Here is a 21,452-nt window from a genome sequence, read left to right on the forward strand (position 1 = left end):
GCCTTCACTACCAAAAGTACTGTGGTATTACTGTGATAGTACCAAATTATACAACTTTTCAACATGATTTATGGCAATGCCAGGGTTTTCTGGTATAAAAATATGGAAATCAATCATTGCGATGGTATATATGAAAGTAGCATAAGATGACGATATGATACAATCACAGTAAGGGAAACTTCCTTTACACAAATGTTAATTAACAGTGGCAAATAATGATTAATTAATGAAAATAAAGGAGAGACAAGCCCCAATGGCGTCATCTAGTGGACGGTTGATGGAAGTACAGACTCTCTCCTCACAATCAAATCCCTAATAAGTGCTGGAGATATCGGTGTTTATCTTAATTGTATCTAATTAAGATTTGGTTGATGTACGAACACAACTGTACAATAATAAATAAAGAGCGTTACCTGAACGCTCACCTGCAGCAAAATGGCGCTTGACTCCTCAAATACTTGTCAAAACTTAATTAATAATAAATAATAATAATAATGGCCTAATTATTATTATTATTGTTATATAAATTGATAACATCTGTATTTTATTTTTTTATGACAATGATAGTAAAATACAAGTTACCACAGTTTTATCAGTATTAACAATAACCATGTATTTTGGCGAACATTGTGGTTTTTATGATAATTTTTGTAACGATTTATCTCTTTTTGTTCAGTTTACCAGTTACCAAAGTTACGTAGTACTATTAAAATGTGAAATGCATAACGTTAAATAAATTCCGGTGATCATTAACACTGAATAATAATAATAATTGTTGTTGTTGTTGTTGATTATGATTACATTTGTGTTTTACTTGGCAAAATACAGGTTACCACAGTTTAACTGTATTAACAATAACTATATATTTTGGGTAACATTATGGTTATCATGGTAATTTTTGTAAGCATTTATTTATAATTTTTCATCACAGTTTTATAATTCTGCAAACAGTTATGCAAATTAGCACAATCACGTTTCCCGCCCCTCGGTCACGTGACGAAAACATTTGCGCATGATGGCGGCGCCCATAGAGAGTCTGCTGAAAAAAATCTGTGAATCCGAGGATTCGATCGAGGAGCTCAGGAGACTCCGGACGGCTTTTTAGCGACGCCCGTGAGCGGGTTGAGGCAGGCGGTGTCTGGAGCCCGACTGGAGATCATATTCGGCCTTTTAAACACAAATGACAAGGGAGTGTTGATACTCCTGAGTCAAGAGACAGTAAACACTACAGACTGCACACTGACGCATGAGAAGTTTGATTTACAATGCTACAATGTCCTTCCGCAACACGCAAGCAGTTCTGTTTATTAACCGCTAGAGCGTCAAAAGCTACCGACTGCAGCTTTAATTCTCTGTATTATGTATAGCATTATCTTAGAGAGAATCCCGTTCATATGTAAGCACAAGGGACATTAAAACTGAAATATTCCAAAATGGATCAAAATTGAATCAATAGACTTAGGAATTGTTCAATATATATTGTTTATATTTAAATAGCTGAAAGTGTTTTAATAATAATAATTAGAGAGAATTTCATTCATATGCAAGCGAAAGGGACACTAAAATCAAAATATTTCCAAATGAATCAGAATTTGATCAAACCATGTTAGAATCTGATTTGAATCAAATGAATAGCTTGTGAATTTAAATCTAACCTGAATGAATCAGTATTAAACCTACTTTAGTTTACTTCTCACTCAGCCACCGTCTGTTACAGAAGAGAAGTTCATGTCTGTGCTGAAGAGAATGAGTCGCTGATGGAGCCACTGAACACTGAACATCTGGGCAGATGTTTGGAGGCTCTGGCTCAGCTGCTCAGGTTACCTGTGAGTGTGTGGGTGTGTTTTTTCAGAGGAATTGTGAGCAGATAATGAGTTTTGCTTTGAGATGTGTGTTTGTGTAGGTGGAGCAGCAGACGGATGACCTGCTACTGTTGACCGAGTCGTGGTTTAACTGTCTGAGCTCTCACCCCATGCTGATGATCCGAAACATAAGCACACAACCCTTCCCAGAGCTTCACTGCAGCGCGCTACCAATCTTCACTTTAAGTGAGAGTGTGTGTGTTTAGATGTGTTCGACTTCATGCAGTACTGTTCAAACAGGTTACAAATTTTGTCTTGAAATGCCACCAACAAATATTGTGACCAAATAAAACTACATAACGTATTAAATGAAAAACATCCAACTTGACACCTCTGTTTTACTGCGATGTGGAAAAAAGACAGAATTGACATCAGCAGCTGATGATGGACACTCCTGGATTCGTGGAGTGGGTGATGGATCGCTCAGTGGGGACGGAAAAAGAAGCCAAGGATTGTAAGTTTGAGCTGGTGGAAGCACTCAAGAGATCTTTGGAGCACACAATGACTTAAAGCTGAAGACCTACCTGAATGTGGGACCCTGTTACATCAACGCTGTGTCTTTATATATACACACTACCATTCAAACATTTGGAGTCGGTAAGGTTTTTAAATACTATTATTCTTAAATACTTAAATATATTAAAAGACAGACAAACGTGAAGCAGTGGATTCAGAGTTGAGTTTTACTCCACGAACCTTGTTGCACACACATGCACTCCTCACAGAGGTAACAATATGTACGAAATAATAATGTTTAAAAATACAAATAAAACAACTTTCACACATCTGTCAAATCATACAAACTCTTTTAGAGGCACGCTGGTGAGGTGGCACTCTGGAAGATGGAGAAACACTGGACTCTTCCATTTCAACCATCAGCTTAGTCATGGTTTACTTATAGCTGTGGCTGGAAAACATCAAAGAGGTTACCTCATCTCTAAAATGGACAACCAAACCTGTATGGCTTTCTTTCTGTTGTTGAACACAAAAGAAGATCATGTTTGGAACCAAACAACATCGGATCCCATTGATTGTCAAACCGAGATCTTTGAAAGCCAAACAAGTTTGGTACAACATACAACAAGATCGTTGATATGAACATGTCATATAATGAATATTCATTAGTAATACTGACCGGACCATTGACTGGTTGAATAAATGTCAATACTTTGGATAGATCACGCGTTTTATCCTGCCGTCCGCTTTGTTTTTATCCAGCCATTTCCCACAAATGAAGACTGTGGTCACGGCGTTGGCCGTGTTTGTAATCTCGATCCTGCTCAGGAGCCATCCAGGACTGAGTCCGGAGTTATCGTGTTCCACGTGCATGCGGAGCAGATCACCCAGGTCCAGCAGTTCCAGAATAAACCGGTTGGTCTTGCCGCGCTCAAACAGGTTCTGGAACTTTTTGGTAAGCTGCCTCTGGCCGGAGTCACCGTTGGAGCCGAAGATGGTGATGAAGACGTTGGCGTCGGTGCCTGCGCCCTTCTCGTCACCAGTGATTACGATGAGCTCGTATTTTACAGGTACGAGGCTTTGGGCCTTGCTGGTGAAGCTCTCGATGAACTTGCTGCACTCGAAAGTCTGGAACTCATCCCGTTTTGAGGAGAGAGGGATGGCGGCCTCACAACGGAAGATATACCTGAGTGAAATAGGACAGATTATGGATAATACGGAGCATGCATTTACTAGCCTCAGAAGCCCAGATCGTGAGGTTAAACCATAATTTAAAGGCTGGTAGCCATTGACTTCCATTGTATTGGTCAATGGCTACCACACCAGTAACTGTGTAGTTACCAGCATTCTTAAAAATATATTTTGTGTTCAGTAGAAGAAAAAAAAAGCTCATACAGGTTTAGAAAAGTTTTCTAGTTTTCTAAGAGTCTCTCTAAGATCACTCACTTATTGCCCAGCTCCTTCTCGGTGACAACGACCTGCTCCACAAACCAGGAGGCTTCCACTTTGACTTTCTTGCCATCTTTAGGGATGTGTCCCAGACAGATGCTAGCGATGTCTCCCAGCTCCTTGGAGGAGAACTCAAAGCGGTCCGAAGCACCTCTGAAATCACACATGGAGCAGTTTAACACATGCTCACCAATAAGAAATGAACACCAGCTGAGAAACAAATGTACAGCTACCGTAAAAAACGCTTCTTTTTAGTCGAGTTCTCCATCACAAACTCTTTGGAACGTCCTTTCTTCCCTTCTAGAACGATCCAGGCATTCTCTTTGGTTTCAGCATCGTCCATATCTGCTGTCGTGACCAAGATTTCATATTCTGTATGAGGTGAAACACATGCTGTTATATTATCCCAAATCTAATTTACAAATGCAAATAATTAAGATTTGTTTCGTTTTGTTTGGCAAGACTTTCCAGTTCACCAAGGTTCTATTTAATTTGTTTAAAACAATAAAAAAAAAGTAATATTGTAAAATATCATTACTATTAAAAATAACAGTTTTCTATTGTAATATATTTTAAAATGTAATTAATTCCTGTGATGGCAAAGCTGAATTTTCAGCAGCAATTACTACAGTGTCATTAATTAATAATTAAGTAGTAATTCTAATTAATAATGGCTCTTTTTATTATCAAAGTTGAATACAGATTCTCAGTCTTATATTTATATCTTTACCAACACTGTTTCACTTGGAAATGTGTCACATTATGGAAGTAAAATGGGTTGCAAATGGGAAAGTTATGAACTCCAACTGAATTCTGTTTTTACTTCACTCCATTTGTGTGTGTGTGTGAACTCTTGTGTGTCTCACTGGTTTTTTCATCAAAATCCACTGCGTCATTGTTGGCACATGCCAGCTCTCTCATTATCTGTCCATCATCCTCGTTCTTGGCGAGCCAGCGGTCACACTGGAAACGAAACTTCTTCCCCAAGATGTCATCATGCACGTCTACATACTCCAGGTGCCAACCTGCAGCCAGGCCTGTCAACACAAACACACTTGTTTAGCGCAAACACACACATACAGGTTTGATGACAGATGACATCACAAGTGTTGTTCTGAGCGCTCTGATTGGCTCACCTGCGTTGTCGTGCCAAATGCGCACTTTCGAGAGCTCGCCCAAGCTGAGGATGTCAGGGAAACGGAACGTGTCCATCTGTTTGCGCTCAAACTTGTTGGTGTTGTTGCTTTCTTTCAGAGTCAGCGTTCCAGTGTCGCCGTTCTCCCCAAAAATAACCATCCACACATTAGCATCGGTTCCAGCCGCTAAAAAGCAACCAATCATAGGTTACAACCTGCTGTATCTGTGACCACAAACACAAGCAGTCAAAGAATTGTTTCTAAGCAGAAGTAGACACTACAAAGAAGTGTGCACCAGTTACATCGCTGGTCTTCACAGAAACGGTGTAGGTGGTGAGCTCCACCATCTCCTCCTCATCTATTACTGCAGGCATCTCGCACAGAAGCGTCCGCTTGGGCCCGTATGAGCGAGACAGCCACTCCTCGTACATAAATAACGCCACTTCATCCGTCTGCAGGTTATGAAGTTCAATCTACATACAATCACCTATTAATATTTTTGAAGGCTTGTGGAATTAAAGTAAACGTTTGTCACTTTCTCTTACAAACCTTATCCAGGAACCAGTCGGGTCTGCTTCCAGAACCATCTATACGCACTCTCATCTTTCTCAAAGGAGCGATATCCTCAATCTCCAGATTGAATGTGTCCGTCTGCCCCCGTTCAAACCTACACACATATTAAACACAAAAATGACATATTATTAATGCATAATCACTTTTGAGAGACTGTGGTCCACGGTAATCAGGTAACTAAAACCATATAAAAATTATTTACTTGAAATAAAATATTTACTGAAATAAATTTAAAATTAAAAAAAAATATTTATCTTATTTTATTTCAGCTATTTACTGAAAGTTTAGATGTACAAAAAAAAAGAATAAAAATAAGCAACAAAATTACTAAACCTAACTAAACTTTAAATGAAAACAGAAAATACAAATAAAGCCCAATTAGAAATATTAACAAAATCTATAGCAGTATATGATTGTCAATAAAAGAACACTGTAGGTAAACCTAGTTACATTCTAATTGTATTCTTTTTTCTTAGATTGTTATATTTTTCAACTCAAATTAATATTTTTGCAAAATAAACTGCATGAAAACATTACATTTATCTTGCAATAATCGCCAGCTGACTGTACATTATCCTTGTGTTTTTGTGTGTGTGTGTGTGTGTGTATGCACCTGTCCTCTAACTTTGGCAGCAGCATTTCCTCAGATGTGCCGTAGACTCCAAACACAGTCATGTAGATCTGTGTGTCTGTACCTGCGTGCTGGACATCTCCTGTTATCACCGTTACCTCATAGATCACCTAGAAGAAAAATATCTTTCATGAAGTACACTTACTGTAGTATACAGCAGCAAATCAGCATATCTGAATGATTTCTGAAGGATCATGTGACACTGAAGACTGGAGGAATTTTCAAATAAATGCAGCCTTGGTGAGCAGAAAAGGTTTATTTCAAAAACATTTAAAAAAAAAAAAATCATACAACCCTTAACTTTTGAATAGTACGGTATATACCGTAATAAAATATAATATAAAGCTATTTCTATTTGTAAGGCTGAATGAAAGGAAATGGTGTACCTTCTGTGGGATGTTGACAGGTTCTGCATCCTGTACATCAAAGAAACGGGCAGTGAGTCCGTCTCCTCTGTCTTTGGCCAACCAGCATTTACAGGGAAACACGTAGCGCACTGCTTTAGTCGGCACATCAACCGTCAGCTCCTCCACTAACCAGCAGCTCTCTGGAGTCGCCCCATCATGACCCAACTACACACGACACAAACCGACAATCTGACACCTGCAGTATCTGTACTTACTGCACACTGAGCTTACGAATACAAACTACTGAATCTGTGTGTGCGCTTTCACTCACTTCCACTTTCTTGATGTCGCCAACATCAGTTCCATAGCAGGTGAAGTAATCCAAGGATCCAGGCAGGAATCTGTTTTTCCCATCCGAGTCGAGCCAGAGGCGATCTGTCTTTTTGTTCTTCTTTCCTATGATGATGACATACACTCGGCTACTCGTCCCAGCATCCCGATCCCAACCCGTCGTCACCGAGAAGTGGTAGGGAATCACTATACACACACACATACACACCATTTCATTTTTTTCCTCATATTAAATTCAACTAGAGAATAGTGGTCTTTACTCATGAATAAACTTTAACTATGCAAGGACGTGGTGGGTGTTTTACATTAAATTAAATTAAATTAAATTAAATTACAAAATATTTTAATAATATTATAAGTTAATATGTTTAATGAGTAATATAAAAAAAATTAAATGTTGTGCGGAATTTCTTTTTAAAAATAAAATAAAATAATAAATAAATACATTTTTAACACTGATAATATATCTGGTAACACTTACAATAAGGTTTCATAACAGAAACCAACAATGAACATTATTCCTTAAGCATTTATTATAGTAAATGTAAACATTTACTAATACATTTTTAAAATCAAGTATCTGTTAACATTATTTAAAGGTCTGTAAACTAACATGAACAAGCAATAAATGGATACTATTTTCACAAAGATGAGTAGATTTGAGAAATGTGACCTTATTGTAAATTGTGTGTTCGTACCATTGAATTTTTTAATGAAAATATTATATATAAAAATCCAAACTTGAACAATTTATGGTCTCAGACCTTTGAAGCCCACTGTATGTTGTGGAGACAAGACTGTTTACACTTATACATACACGATCCTTCCTCGTCTTCTTCTTCTGAATGCCGTTTCTTGTTTTTCTTGTTCATGTTGCTGTCCAGATTTGTCACTTTTTTAATTGGACAGAAGGCAGTCTCTCGCTCTCCCTCATACCCCTACACACACACACACACACACACACAGTATGTACATCTGGATGTGCTCTGGACTAGTCTGTAACACTGTAACATTGTTAACGCATGCATGCACAGGTGCACACTTGCACGCATGCAGGCAGACCTTAACATAGAACACCCTGTCGATCCGTCTGTCCTCCTTCTTTCTCGAAAGCCATCGCTCACACAAAAACAGAAACACTTCCTCCGTATCTTGGTCTGCCACTTCCACCTGTTCCAGGTACCAATCAGCACTCAGCATGCTGTTGTCATGGCGAACGCGGATCTTGAACACCTGGCCCAGATCCACGGCCTCCAGGGTGAATGTGTCCACCTGACCAATCAGAAGCAGTCATTGTCAGCAGCCAATCAGAAGGCAGCTACACTACTACTGAAATGTTTGGTGTCAGTAAAAATGTTATTCCGCGAAGATGCATTAAAAAATGATGATCAGTAAAGACATTTATGGTGACAAAAAGAATAATAATTAGCATTAGCGCAACAAGAAATGTTTGTTGAGCAGCAAATCAACACTAGAATGAGTAATGAATCAAAAGAAATGATGCTGAATTTATAATATATATTAAAATAAAAAAACTTAATTTAAATTGTAATAATGTCTCATAATTTCTAGTGCGCCCAAACTGTTTTAAATGATGTCTTTCTAATGGTGAAAAATATCTGAAGACACAGGATATTCAAACCTGACAAGCCTTATTAGGACATTGCCACAAGATATTCATATTGGTTCAATTTCCACCTAAAATTTATCCAAAATTACGAAGCATAAGGATGATGTCCTCACAAAGACGTGTATTTGTGAGCCTCACCGATCCTCTCTCAAACTTGTTGCTGTTCTCAGACTTGCTGAGTTTACGTTCTCCAGTGTCGCCCATGTCTCCGTAAAGAGTGATGAACACATTGGCATCGGTTCCTGCTCCGTACACATCCCCCGTGGTCACCATCACTGTATATGTGTGTACTGCAACACACACAAATATGCAATTGCTCAAATAGTAGTGCATTGTACTTGCAACACCAAGGTCATGGGTTTGATTCCCTGGTAATGCATGAATCAAAAAATGTATAGTTTGAAAGCATAAAACTAGGAATCTCTCGAATGCATTAATATAGTACATCAAGGTACGTATATACGGAAAACTGTCCACACACGTACTCTCCAGTGCGTCGTCCACCTCTGTCTCTATGACTTTGAGGGTCCCGTCTCGTGAAAGTTTCTCCACGATGATGTCAGACGGCACCAGCTCTCGAATCGTCTCACCGTCCTCCTCCGAACGAGCCAACCATCCCTCACACGGGAATATTGTGGTCTCAGAGCCCTGCATGAACACACATTTTTGAGTCTCTTGGCATGCTGAATACTAGGCCTTTACATTTTATTAAAGGAAATTTGTTTAATAATACCATGAAATGTTCATTTAAAGATTAAAGGGAAAGTTCACCCAAAAATGAACATACTCACCCTCATGTCGTTCCAAACCCATAAGACCTTCTTCATTCATCTTCGGAACACAAATTAAGATATTCTGATGAAATCCGAGAGCTTTCTGACCCTCCATAGACAGCCAGGATCCTTACAAGATCAAGGCTCAGAAAATTAGTAAATAATCCATGTGACATCAGTGGGTCAGCCATGATTTTACGAAGCTATGAGAATACTTTTCGTGCACAAAGAATACAAAAATAACGACTTTATTCAGCAATTTGTCTCCTCCGTGTCACCCTATAGCCCCATTTTGGAGAGTATTACATACGTAAACATTGTATGTACGTTGTGTTTATGTTCAGATCAAGGGGTAAACAATGTAAACAACGTATGCATGTATGGTGCTGCTGACACAGAACAGTTTAGGTATGTTATACTCTCTAAGATGGCACTATAGGGTTGAGACAAGTTGTTGACTAAAGTCGTTATTTTTGTGCACAAAAAGTATTTTTGTAGCTTCGTAAAATTATGGTTGAACCACTGATGTCACATGGATTACTACCTTACTCTGGACCTTGATCATGATAGGTTTGGAACGACTTGAGAGTGAGTAATTAATGACAGAATTTTCATTTTTGGGTGAATATCCCTTTAAATGTGTCATTTATTCACTGTTGCAGTACTTTTTCCCTACAGGGCTACCTGTTTAGTGGTAAACTGGCCAGTTTGGGTAGAAACATGGGGTAGCAGAGGCTAGTTTTAATATTTAGTCAAATGATCATCTAATAATCAGCCAATTCATGAAATAATCCATCAAATATCAAAATCTGTCACACGGGCCGTGTCAAGGCTGAAAGTATGTAATATACTATACCATTCAGAAGTTTGAGATCGATACGATTTCACACCAAACAGTTTTGCTGAAAACAGTTTTCCTGCTTCGTATTTTTTTTCAAGATTCATTGATGAATTGAAATTTCGAAATAACATCTTTTTGAAATAGGAATCTTCTGTACCATTATAAATGTCTTTACTGTCACTATTGATCAATTGAATGCATCCTTAATGAGTTAAAGTATTAATTTGTTTTCAAAAAAGGGTAGTTTCTGCTGGTAAACGGTGGACGTGTATGTTGACACCCGAGTGTCACGCTGGTGTGATGTGCTTGACGGAGCTACAGCTGAGGCAGTGTTTCACTCCTCTACTGTACACAGATAGCACTGGAGTGAAGCGACAGGTCAGAGAAGATTAGTCACTGGAACTAATTATACAAACGGCAACAGAGAGAAGATGTGGGTCAATGAAATGGGTGTACGACAGACAGTGGAGAGGAAAAGAAGGTTTCCCACAGCCAGACGGGAACATTCTAGACCCAACCAAGTTTCACATTGCCAGAATTAAAGGGATAGTCCAGAAAATAAATACTGTGGAAGTCAGCGGGAACCACCAACTGTTTGATTACCAGCAATCTTTAAAATATCTTATTTTATGTTCAAAATAAGAAAGAAACTCTTACAGGTTTGGAACGATGAAGGGTGAGTAGATTATGACAGAACTTAAATTTTTGAGTGAACTATCCCTTAGACCAATATTTCTAGTCCAAAGCGTAGCTTAGTCTTGCCAAAACGGGCACTTATGCAGAAAAGTCAGTCTGACCAACACGTGAAAGGATCAGCCACAGTTTGCTGTTTTAAGTGACATTTTAGGGGCTATGAATTTCTGGACAACTTGAGAGTTTTCCAAAAATTATACAAACCCAACTGCATTGCAAGAAGTCTGTCATGTTTACCTGTACAGTGCATGCAGATTTGTACACAAGCAGTTGATCTCTTTCTAACAGAGATAAAGTTCAGTAATTTAAATTAAATGTATGCACTTTACAGACGCTTTTATCCAAAGCGACTTAAAGTGCATTCAGGCTAGCAATCTATCATGTGTTCCCGGAGAATCGAAATGCTCTACCACTTGAGCTACAGGAACAGAAAAGTACTGTAAGATAAAGCTCAATACCTTCCCTTTCCGGAGAAGTCGGCGAATTTCCACACGGTCTAAATGCCAGCCAGGATTCACCCCTCGATTATCGTGACCGATACGGATTTTCTCAATGATATCACCAATGTCCTCCAACTGCAGAAGCCCAAAATCAACATTAACATAAACCTATTAATAGAAATGCTAAATTCTATTAATTCAGGTTGGTTTTAGGGTTATTTTAGTTAACAAAAAAACAGAACTGAAAGTAAAATTAAAACCATTAAAAAATGTTACTTGAAATAAAATAAATATTAAATTAGAGCTGCACAATTAGTCAAATTTCTTATCACTATTACAGTTAAAGAAGGCACAATTACACAATCATTCAAAAGCGGCAATTAATCGTTCACAGTCCACTTATGTTATTCCATGTGCTTAAGATGTGTTTTTTTCTTTCTACATGTTTTCTTAAGGGTTTTCCCATTATTTACATTTTAGTTTTAGTATAACATTACAATACCATTCATATTTTTACTTTTTTATCATTTAAAGAAGAAACCAATCCGATGTATATTTGACATTTGAGGCTTAATACTATAGAAAAGCATTAAAAGTTTTTCAGTAAGAGTGTTTTCAGCTTGTTTATTTTTCAAATAAATATATGGCATGCAGTTGCATCAAACAATGGTATAAACATCACTTAATTTAAATTGTGATAATCGTAATTAATAATCACAACAACGATTTCAAGGGAATAATCGACAGTTATCATTTTTGTCATAATCGTGCAGCCCTACATTACATGAAATCAAACTTTATTTTAACTAGTTAGCAAGGCAACATTTCTCATTTTAGTTTCACTTGAAGTACTAAAAACTATATAAGCATTACTAGTACTACTACTACTAACAATGACAAAAACACACAACAAAATTACTCAAACTTGAAGTAAACCTAAAGTGAAAGCAGGTTTCTCAGTGATACTAAAATAACTCCGGCTGGTTTATGGTTTACTAGTCTGTTGTTGGTCCAGCAACAAAACTTCATCAGCAAAACTCAGCCCATAAAGCAGAACAAATGGCATCATTTTACAACCCTAGTTTTATCTTTATGTTGCGCAGCACAGAAACGATCAGCTCATTTACCTCCACAATGAACATGTCCTCCGCCCCTCGTTCAAAGTACATCCTCCTCTCTCTCTTATTGACGCAGAGAGACTTCTGAGACGTACTCACTCCGTTCTGCCCGTACAGGACGATGAAGACGTCTGCGTCCGTTCCCGCAGCAAATATATCACTGGTGAAGATTTTGATCTCATAGGGAACAACTGCAACACAAAAGAAGAAACCCCATGTATCACCAACAGCCTGTGTTGGTCTGTCTATGAGTGTTATGGCACAAATTTTCATCTGTTTGTATTTATTATGACACATGAAGTAAATAAGGTTTAGTAGTAGTCTGTAATCATTATAGTTAGCTACATAAACCTGTATCATACAGGGTGTGTATAGTACTGTCTGCAGTTCATTAGGGTACAGGTCTCTGACAATGGCACCATCGTCTTTTCCTTTATCCAGCCAGCGGCCACATGGAAAGCGCAGCAGCTGACCCAGAGACGGAGCATCGATCTCTACCCAGTCCAGAAACCAGCCTGGAGAAACACCTGAAAAAACAGGACAAACACACCCATACACACACAGAGACACGTGCAACATCCACATACACACATGTACACTGTAAGTAATTGTCTGTAGGATTTACACCAATGCTGGATTCAGAAAGCCAGTGAAATTAAATGATCACAAATTAAGTGACAAATTAATGCAAAAAAAGATGCAGACACAGATTCATATGGATATTAATAAACCTTCATTTTCGGTATGCATGCACATTGCTTAAATGTAAAATTTATACAACTTTTATGTTTTGTAGGAGAACATGTCTTACAATGAAAGTGAACTTTTTGTGTCGTGTTTTTGAGAGAAGTCATCAAAGACTGCATTTATCAGAAACCGGTCAAAAATACAGTAAAAAAATATTATTATAATGTAAAATGAATGTTTTCCATGTTCAAAATACTGTAAAATGTCATTTAGTCTCACGATCATTACTCCAGTCTTCAGAGTAACATGATCCTTCTTAGCATTTATTTGAAATAGACATCTTTTGTAACATTATAAATGTCTTTTCTGTCACTTTTGATCAATTTAAAGCATCCTTGCTAAATGAAAGTATTCATTTGTTTTCAACCAACCGCAAATGAACAATAGTGTTTTTTTTATGCATAACAGATGATTTTCACTTTATAATTAAGTGTTTTTAAAATAACCAAAAATAAGTAGGAGCAGAAACATCATTACGACTATGTTTTAGAGTAAAAATACGATTTATAACACGTCTTTATGCTATCTGTAAATAACAACACGGTATCATTAATAGGAACGGATGCACATTACTTTTGTTTTTTGCTGTAAAAAGAACAGCGATTCGTTACAGTGTAAACACACAGACGAGCACACACACACACGTCACTCATCAATGCAGAGATTTGAACTACAACTACAGAACGCAGATTCAGCATATTTGCATAAAGATTTGAAACATTACGATCTCTGGTGTGAATGTGTGTACCTGCGTTGTCGTGACCGATACACATTCTCTTGAGTTTTCCGATGTCCACTGCCTCTATGGTGAACTCGTCAATCAGTCCCAACTCATACTTGTTCCTATGGTTCTTAGACGCCTTTAGATTAATGATACCTGACACACACAAACACACTTTTCGGAAGCGGCTGGGTGAATAGTATTAACAGTACAGTCTGAATTCTTGTCACAGTTACCAGTGTCATCTTTGGTTCCATAGAGAATAGCATAAACGTTTGCATCTGTGCCGGCGTTCTTCTTCTCCCCTGTTTTTACTCTCATTGTGAACGTGGTTGACATGGCTACACAGACATAATCAATGCAATATCAATGCAATGAGAAAATGCCATTAGGTTAAAGCAGATCACGGGTAACATTTAAAACCTTTTTGCTCTAGTCCGAGTTGAGCAGGTGATGACTCCTCTTCTTCGTCTTCATCTCTTCTCATGAAAGCCTCATCTACAGGCACTAATTCACGGCCCAGCTGCCCGTCATCTTCATCAACCGCCAACCACCGCTGACAGGGGAAAAAATACCTGAACAATACACAAAAATACGGTCAACAGAGTCCATAGAAAAGAGAACTCACTTTAATATGTCACATGTCAGTTGCTTCTCTATAGACAGTGATTCGATTAAATTGGGCAAGTTGAGACTTTAGCCTCACATTTTTCATCTGAGGAACTAGAAACTGAAACTAAATTTACTATCAATATTTGAAATAGAATAAATATTAACTGTAATAGAAAAAAAAAAAAAAAAAAATATATATATATATATATATATATATATATATATATATATATATATATATATATATGTATATATATATATATATATATATATATATATATATATATATATATATTATTTTTATATTTCAAACTTAAACTAAATGAAAATAAGAAATGTTGCCCTTGCTGAAACAACATTTCTTATTTTCATTTAGTTTAAGTTTGAAATATAAAAATAATTGAAACATTCTAAACTAAAATCTAACATATTTGGGGGAGGGGGACTAATAAAATAAATTATTAAAATGAAATAAAATAAAAATGAAAATCTAAAAATATTAAGTATATATAAATAATAATAAAAAAAACAAATTCAAAATAAATAGATAAAAACTAAAATATATACATTGTAGTATATGTAATAATACATTAATAATACTAAAATAACGGCTCAGTAACCTTACATCTCCTCTTAAACATCTCAAATTCTTAGATTTGCTAGATATTTGTAAAAAAAAATGTTTTTATAAATTTCAATGTATTCATTAATTTATACACTGTAAATAAATTATTTATTTCCTTAAAATGTATTTATTTAAAACTAAGGTTTAAGCAATTTCTGCAATCAAAAGTCAGAGATATAGCGTTCCCATTATTAAAGATCTAAACGGCAAACCATATTTATTGTATGGCTCTCAACTCTTACTGTAAATCAACATTTTACACATTTGCATCTATTTTTATTTCTCCAGAGAATTGTTAAGGGAAACAAAGCTGGTAAGCTCACATGGTTTCATCTTTCGCATCAAAGATCTCGACGCGGTCCAGATACCAGGCAGCATTGGCCTGCTTGTTGTCATGACGTATCCTCAGTTTCTTCAAGGACCCCAGATCCATCCCAGTGATGGTGAACACATCCTCCTGGAAGTGATCCGCAGTCAGGTGCATTCTCTGTACAGTGTGAATGTGTGTGTGTTATGTTCCACTCACCTGTCCGCGCTCAAACTTGTTTAGGTGGTTTGACTTGCGTAGTTTTCTCTCGCCCGTGTCGCCCATTTCTCCGTAGATGTTGATGAAAACACTCGCATCGGTGCCGGCCCCCAGCATATCCCCAGTGAACACGTGAACCTCGTATGAATTCTCTAAAATACAGGAACACACACACACACACACACACACACGTCTTCTCAAAATTCACTTCTGTTGAAGGTATCAGGTTGTACATTGCTACCGTGATTTTTTTTTTTTTACTTCAGAAACATGTGGGATGTCTGAATCTCATTGTATTAGGTAACAAAACAGCAAACAATTTCTTTTCATTCATTATCAAATTTATTTTAAAGCAAATGAGCACAAGCACAATTGTGACCATGGAACACAAAACCATCATAAGGATCAATTTTTCAACATATATCATCTGAAAGCTCAATAAACAAGCTTTCCACTGATGTATGGTTAGGATAGGACAATATTTGGCTGAGAGAAAAACTGGAATCTGAGGGTCAGAAGAGAAAATCTCGAAATACTGAGAAAGTTGCCTTTATAAAGTTGTCCAAATTAATTCTTAGTTATGCATATTACTGATCAAAAATGTAGTTTTGATATATTTACGGTAGGGAATTTAATATCTTCATGGAACATGATGTTTACTTAATACCCTAATGATTTTTTATTTTCATGGTCTCAATTTATAATAACATTGTCATGAAAAGAACTTTGTTACACTACCTTTTTGTCTTTAATTAAATTAATAATTAAATAAAATATGTGTAGTATTTCAAATTAATTAAAACATTCAAAAATGTATTTATGAAAAATGTATAAAAAATTAATTAATGAATTCATTTAAAATGAATAAATGTATTAATTATATTACAAATATTAATTTACAACATACACATAATTTTTCATATACATATAATTTTTATCAGTACATATTTATTAATACATTTCTTTAAAAAATATTTTAGAAATAAATATATATATATATATATATATATATAAATTAATAATAAATAATAAAATAAATGTACATTTATTACTTTGTACATTTTAAATAAATTATTCAATTTCCTAAAAAAGTATTTATTTAAAATTCATAGTTTTTTTTTATATACTTTTTGGTTGTGAAGGATTGAATCTGGTTCTATACCCTCCAGATCTTCGTAATCTTCAGCACGCAGCTCCACGAGTATCTCTCCATCCTCTTCATCACGAGCGAGCCATCGGCCACATGGGAAGCTGAAAGTTCGAACAACCTCCTTTAGTTCACCTGGCGATTCTTCTTCTTCCTCCTAGAGATGATTAGATGGGTGTAAAAAAATAAATATTTAAATAGTGGTCAATCAATATTAGTTTTTCAATTGCTCATTCTGAAAATGTAACCCTAACCCTAACATTTAGTTCCTGGCTTAGAGTACATCAATTCTAAATTAAAGTTTAAATCAAGAAAACACCAAATGGTCAAACCTTTTTCTTCTTTTTCTTCTTTTTGTCTTTCTTGTCCTCCTCTTTCTTCTCTGGTTTCACCATCGCCATGACCAGCCGTTTAATGTCCACTTTCTCCAGGAACCATCCAGCTCCAATTCCTGAGCCGTCATGGCCGATTCGGATCTTATAGACCCGTCCCACATCTAGGCCCTCGATCTTAAATCAACCAATGAAAATGCATCTCTTCAGAAAAAAACAACATGATTCCAGAATCGTCACAGCTTTTAAAATATGGAGTAGGTTTTCATATACAACTCCATTAACTCACCCTAAAGATCTCAGTGGTTCCTCTCTCAAAGTTGTTGGATCGGCTCTTCAGCTGAATTAGTTCGGTTTTCCCCTCCTCACCGTAAATCTGCAGGAAGACGTTTGCATTCGTTCCTCCGGCCCACACGTCTCCTGTCACCACAGTAACTTCATAATTGATCACTGTCGAGAAGAAAAACAATGACTGATCATTTTTAGTTCACAGTAGCTGTATTTCAACATGAAGTAACTGTGAAACACATACATTTCTCTATCTCCAGCGTCTCACTTGGATAGATTTCCACCTCCACCTTCCCATCAGCCTCGTCCTTACAGAGCCAGCGGTGACTGGGGAACATGTACTGCACCCCGTGCACCGGCACCCAGATCTGAACGCTGTCCAGGAACCAACCGGCTCGCAGACCCTCGTTAGTGTGACCAATCAGCATCCGGTTTATCTACAGGACCCTCCCAGAGAGCGGAGGGGAGTCACAGTAAATACACACATTCGGCACATTTCTTTCATTTGAGATGAATGTGAGTATAAATTTTATGCGCAAATGTATGAATGATGTTTACAGTATATATGTATTATATAAATCATATTTTATCATGTGAGCATTAATAAAAATTATTTGACAGGATTTCTTGGGACATTTGATAGAAGTTGCATTTTTGACATTTGCCATTTCTAGTATGTAACTGTCCTGATGAAATAGAATAGAACAGAACAGAATGAATTTATCAGACGTTAATTTGAACAACGCAATACAAGAGAACAAATGTGAGCAACAAAACAAAACTTAACATTAGAATAGAATAGAATAGAATACAATGAATTGAACTAAACATAACAGAAATTCAAAAAAAACTAAATAGAACGAATTTAAACATTAGAAAGAATAGAATAGAACAGAACAAAACTAAACAGAATGGGTTTAACAAAATATTATGAACAACAGAACAGAACATAATAGTACAAACATTTAATAAACAAAAGAACAAAGTAGAAAAAAATAACAGTAGTGTAGAATACAATAGAATAGAACAGAATGAGTTTAACAGAATATAATGAATTTGAACAACAAAACACAAGAGAACATATCTACCAACATTACAATATATATATATATTTATTTATTTATTTATTTATTTATTTAACATTATAAAGAACAAAACAGAACAGAATGTGTTTAACATGATAGATTTAATTTCAACAACAGAATAGAATTAATTAGAACAAATGTAAACAATATACCAAATATACCATTACAAAGAATATAACAGAACACAAAAGAATAGAATTTGTTCAACAGAAGAGTGAATTTGAACAAACAGAACAAACACAATAGAACAAATGTAAACAACAAAATTTAAGAAGATGAATAGAACAGAACAAAATAAAATAGAACAGAATAGAATAGAATGAGTTTAACAGAAAACAGTGAATTTGAACAACATAACACAATAGGACAAATCTACCAACAGTACTAAACTGAACAAATTTTAACATGATAAAGAACAGAATAGAATTGAATGGAACTGGTTAAACAGAATAGAATGGAATGTAATAGAATGGGTTAAACAGAATAGAGTTAATTTGAACAACAGGATATAATTCAATAGAACATATTTAAACTACAGAAAACAGTATAATAAAATATACATTGGAAAGAATAGAACAGAACACAAGAGAATAGAATTGGTTCAACAGAATAGAGTGAATTTCAACAACAGATCAAACACAATAGAACAAATGTAAATAGAACAAATTTGATGAAAAAGAATAGAACAGAACAAAATAGAATAGAACAGAATAGAACAGAAAAAAATGAATAGAACAGAATATAATAGAATCAGTTTAACAGAAAACAGTGAATTTGAACAACAGTACTAAATTGAACAAATTTGAACATGATAAAGGATAGAATAGAATTGAATAGAACGGGTTAAACAGAATAGAATAGAATGGAATGGAATAGAATGGGTTAAACAGAATAGAGTTAATTTGAATAACAGAATATAATTCAATAGAACATATTTAAACTACAGAAAACAGAATAATAAAAATATACATTGGAAAGAATAGAACAGAACACAAGAGAATAGAATTAGTTCAACAGAATAGAGTGAATTTCAACAACAGATCAAACACAATAGAACAAATGTGAATAGAACAAATTTGATGAAAAAGAATAGAACAGAACAGAATAGAATAGAATTGTAACTTTAGACTGGGTAAATGTGCTGAACATGAACAGGTAGCATACCTTGCCAATGTCAAAGGTCTCTATGGTGAAGATGTCCGTCTGTGCCGTCTCGAAATAGTTGCCCAGGTCGTTATCGGAGACGACCAGCAGCATCTTGTTGGTGTCACCTTTCTCTCCGTACAGCTTTACGAACACCTTCGAATCGGAGCTGGCACCATTAATGCTGCCCGTCTTTATCGCAATGTGATAACCAACAGCTGGAACAAACACACACACGTCAAAGCATACTGCATCTAGCTTATATTTCTATATTACACAGAAATACAAAGTACGTTTTGTTTCATCACTGCATACAGTCTACTTGTTTCTAAGTGATAATGTTTGTATGTGTGTGTCCACTCACTGAACAAACGCTGACCATCATCAGTAGGGACTAACTCTCTTACAATCTGCCCGTCGTCTTCATTACGATCCAGCCACCTGAGAGGAGACAGAGAGAGATACACTGCAGGATGAGTGTGTGTATTTGTGTGTTATAGGCGTGTGTGTAGCTGAGCTCTCTCGTTGATGTAGTTAGGGTTTCCTCAGCACTCATTAGTGTCCACTAGTAACCAGAGTCAATTTTCTCAACTACATAACTGACTTAAACACCACTTTTGCATGTTCTTTACCCGGCCAGACAAGCGCACATATGCATATGTACTTATACTGACAAGTGAGTTTGAAACATGATGTAGACCACAAGCTAATGTTTGTTAGATTGTCTTGCCTGTAACATGGGAACTCGATGGATGACGCCTCAGGTTGTCCCTCCTCTCTGACCATAACTTTATCCAGGAACCAACCACATCCTCCGCCTCGTCCGTCATGACCAATCCGAACCCTCCTGATCTGTCCCAGTGTGACCGCCTCTACCAGGAACTCATCATGCTGAGAAAAGTGTTAACACATACTACCTCTGCAGTATAAAGTATGTATGCTATGCACATAAATTTATACAGGGTGCTGTATCCCACAATGCAATGTGTTCATCTTTAGATTTCATTTTCAGAATGAACTGGATATAATATCTCCAGCCAGTCGATATTTAATCGCATTACCAAAAGTTAAGACATTATATTAGAGATTTTATGTCATTACTCACGTTTCCTTTCTCAAACTTGTTGGCGTTGTTTTTGCTCATGAACATCAGACGCTCTCCGGTGTCTCCCAAGTCACCAATGATGTTTAAATACACACTGGCATCTGTCCCACTTCCGCTGATGTTTCCCGTGCAAATCGTCACACGATATTTAATAACTATTAAACAGTAATAAAAAACAGATATGGTGACCCTGGACCACGAAACCACTCATTAGTAGCACAGTTATATTTGTAGCAATAGCCAAAAATACATTGATTGGGTCAAGATTATCTTATTATTATGCCAAAAATCATTAGGATATCAGATCACGTTCCATGTTCCATGAAGACATTTTGTAAATTTCCTACTGTAAATATATCAAAACTTAAGTTTTGATTTGTAATGTGCATTGCTAAGAACTTCATTTGGACAACTTTGGATTTTCTCAATATTTTGATTTTTTTTGCACCCTCAGATTCGAGATTTTCGAATAGTTGTATCTCGGCCAAATATTTTCCAATCAAAAATTTACACTTAAGACTGGTTTTGTGGTCCAGGGTCACATATAAATAGTAATATTGAAAAAAATATGAAAAATGAATAAAATCTTTGTTTTTGTTTCTGAAATAGATTTTTTTCTTACTGTCAACTACTAATACAGTATAATGCATGACTGAGTTTGGGATTATATCTTAGTCCAAAGCACATAAATGTTCTTCAGTGGTTCTTTGAAGTCACTTATATTCAGCAAAGCACATTATTGCTATTATGAAATGTTATTCATTGCTTTGTGTTCTTAAGTTATGTTTTTAAAAAAAGCCTGTAATGTTTCTTCATTGGTT

At 36.1% G+C, this 21,452-nt stretch overlaps 1 protein-coding gene across 1 annotated transcript in view; it reads right to left on the bottom strand.

The window, feature by feature from the left end:
• Window positions 1-1,024: 1,024 nt before the first annotated feature.
• LOC113038898 (lipoxygenase homology domain-containing protein 1-like) overlaps window positions 1,025-21,452 on the bottom strand; it is a 34,200-nt gene continuing 13,772 nt past the window's right edge. Inside the window, exons 14-43 of the mRNA XM_026196688.1 lie at window positions 20,632-20,786; window positions 20,257-20,417; window positions 19,891-19,967; window positions 19,548-19,744; window positions 17,543-17,735; window positions 17,300-17,460; window positions 17,011-17,187; window positions 16,694-16,835; window positions 15,532-15,683; window positions 15,329-15,462; window positions 14,192-14,343; window positions 14,005-14,109; window positions 13,796-13,924; window positions 12,663-12,827; window positions 12,310-12,491; window positions 11,201-11,317; window positions 8,921-9,083; window positions 8,574-8,725; window positions 7,868-8,077; window positions 7,623-7,743; window positions 6,786-6,991; window positions 6,494-6,679; window positions 6,090-6,217; window positions 5,453-5,570; window positions 5,199-5,376; window positions 4,904-5,089; window positions 4,634-4,804; window positions 4,001-4,139; window positions 3,765-3,920; window positions 1,025-3,504 (exon numbers count right to left, since the gene is read on the bottom strand). Coding sequence (XP_026052473.1) covers window positions 3,024-3,504; window positions 3,765-3,920; window positions 4,001-4,139; window positions 4,634-4,804; window positions 4,904-5,089; window positions 5,199-5,376; window positions 5,453-5,570; window positions 6,090-6,217; window positions 6,494-6,679; window positions 6,786-6,991; window positions 7,623-7,743; window positions 7,868-8,077; window positions 8,574-8,725; window positions 8,921-9,083; window positions 11,201-11,317; window positions 12,310-12,491; window positions 12,663-12,827; window positions 13,796-13,924; window positions 14,005-14,109; window positions 14,192-14,343; window positions 15,329-15,462; window positions 15,532-15,683; window positions 16,694-16,835; window positions 17,011-17,187; window positions 17,300-17,460; window positions 17,543-17,735; window positions 19,548-19,744; window positions 19,891-19,967; window positions 20,257-20,417; window positions 20,632-20,786 — 4,994 coding nt within the window. The 3' untranslated portion in view covers window positions 1,025-3,023. The remainder of the gene's footprint in view (window positions 3,505-3,764; window positions 3,921-4,000; window positions 4,140-4,633; window positions 4,805-4,903; window positions 5,090-5,198; window positions 5,377-5,452; window positions 5,571-6,089; window positions 6,218-6,493; window positions 6,680-6,785; window positions 6,992-7,622; window positions 7,744-7,867; window positions 8,078-8,573; window positions 8,726-8,920; window positions 9,084-11,200; window positions 11,318-12,309; window positions 12,492-12,662; window positions 12,828-13,795; window positions 13,925-14,004; window positions 14,110-14,191; window positions 14,344-15,328; window positions 15,463-15,531; window positions 15,684-16,693; window positions 16,836-17,010; window positions 17,188-17,299; window positions 17,461-17,542; window positions 17,736-19,547; window positions 19,745-19,890; window positions 19,968-20,256; window positions 20,418-20,631; window positions 20,787-21,452) is intronic.

The sequence above is a fragment of the Carassius auratus genome, chromosome 21, assembly GCF_003368295.1.
Source record: "Carassius auratus strain Wakin chromosome 21, ASM336829v1, whole genome shotgun sequence".
Taxonomy (NCBI): domain Eukaryota; kingdom Metazoa; phylum Chordata; class Actinopteri; order Cypriniformes; family Cyprinidae; genus Carassius; species Carassius auratus.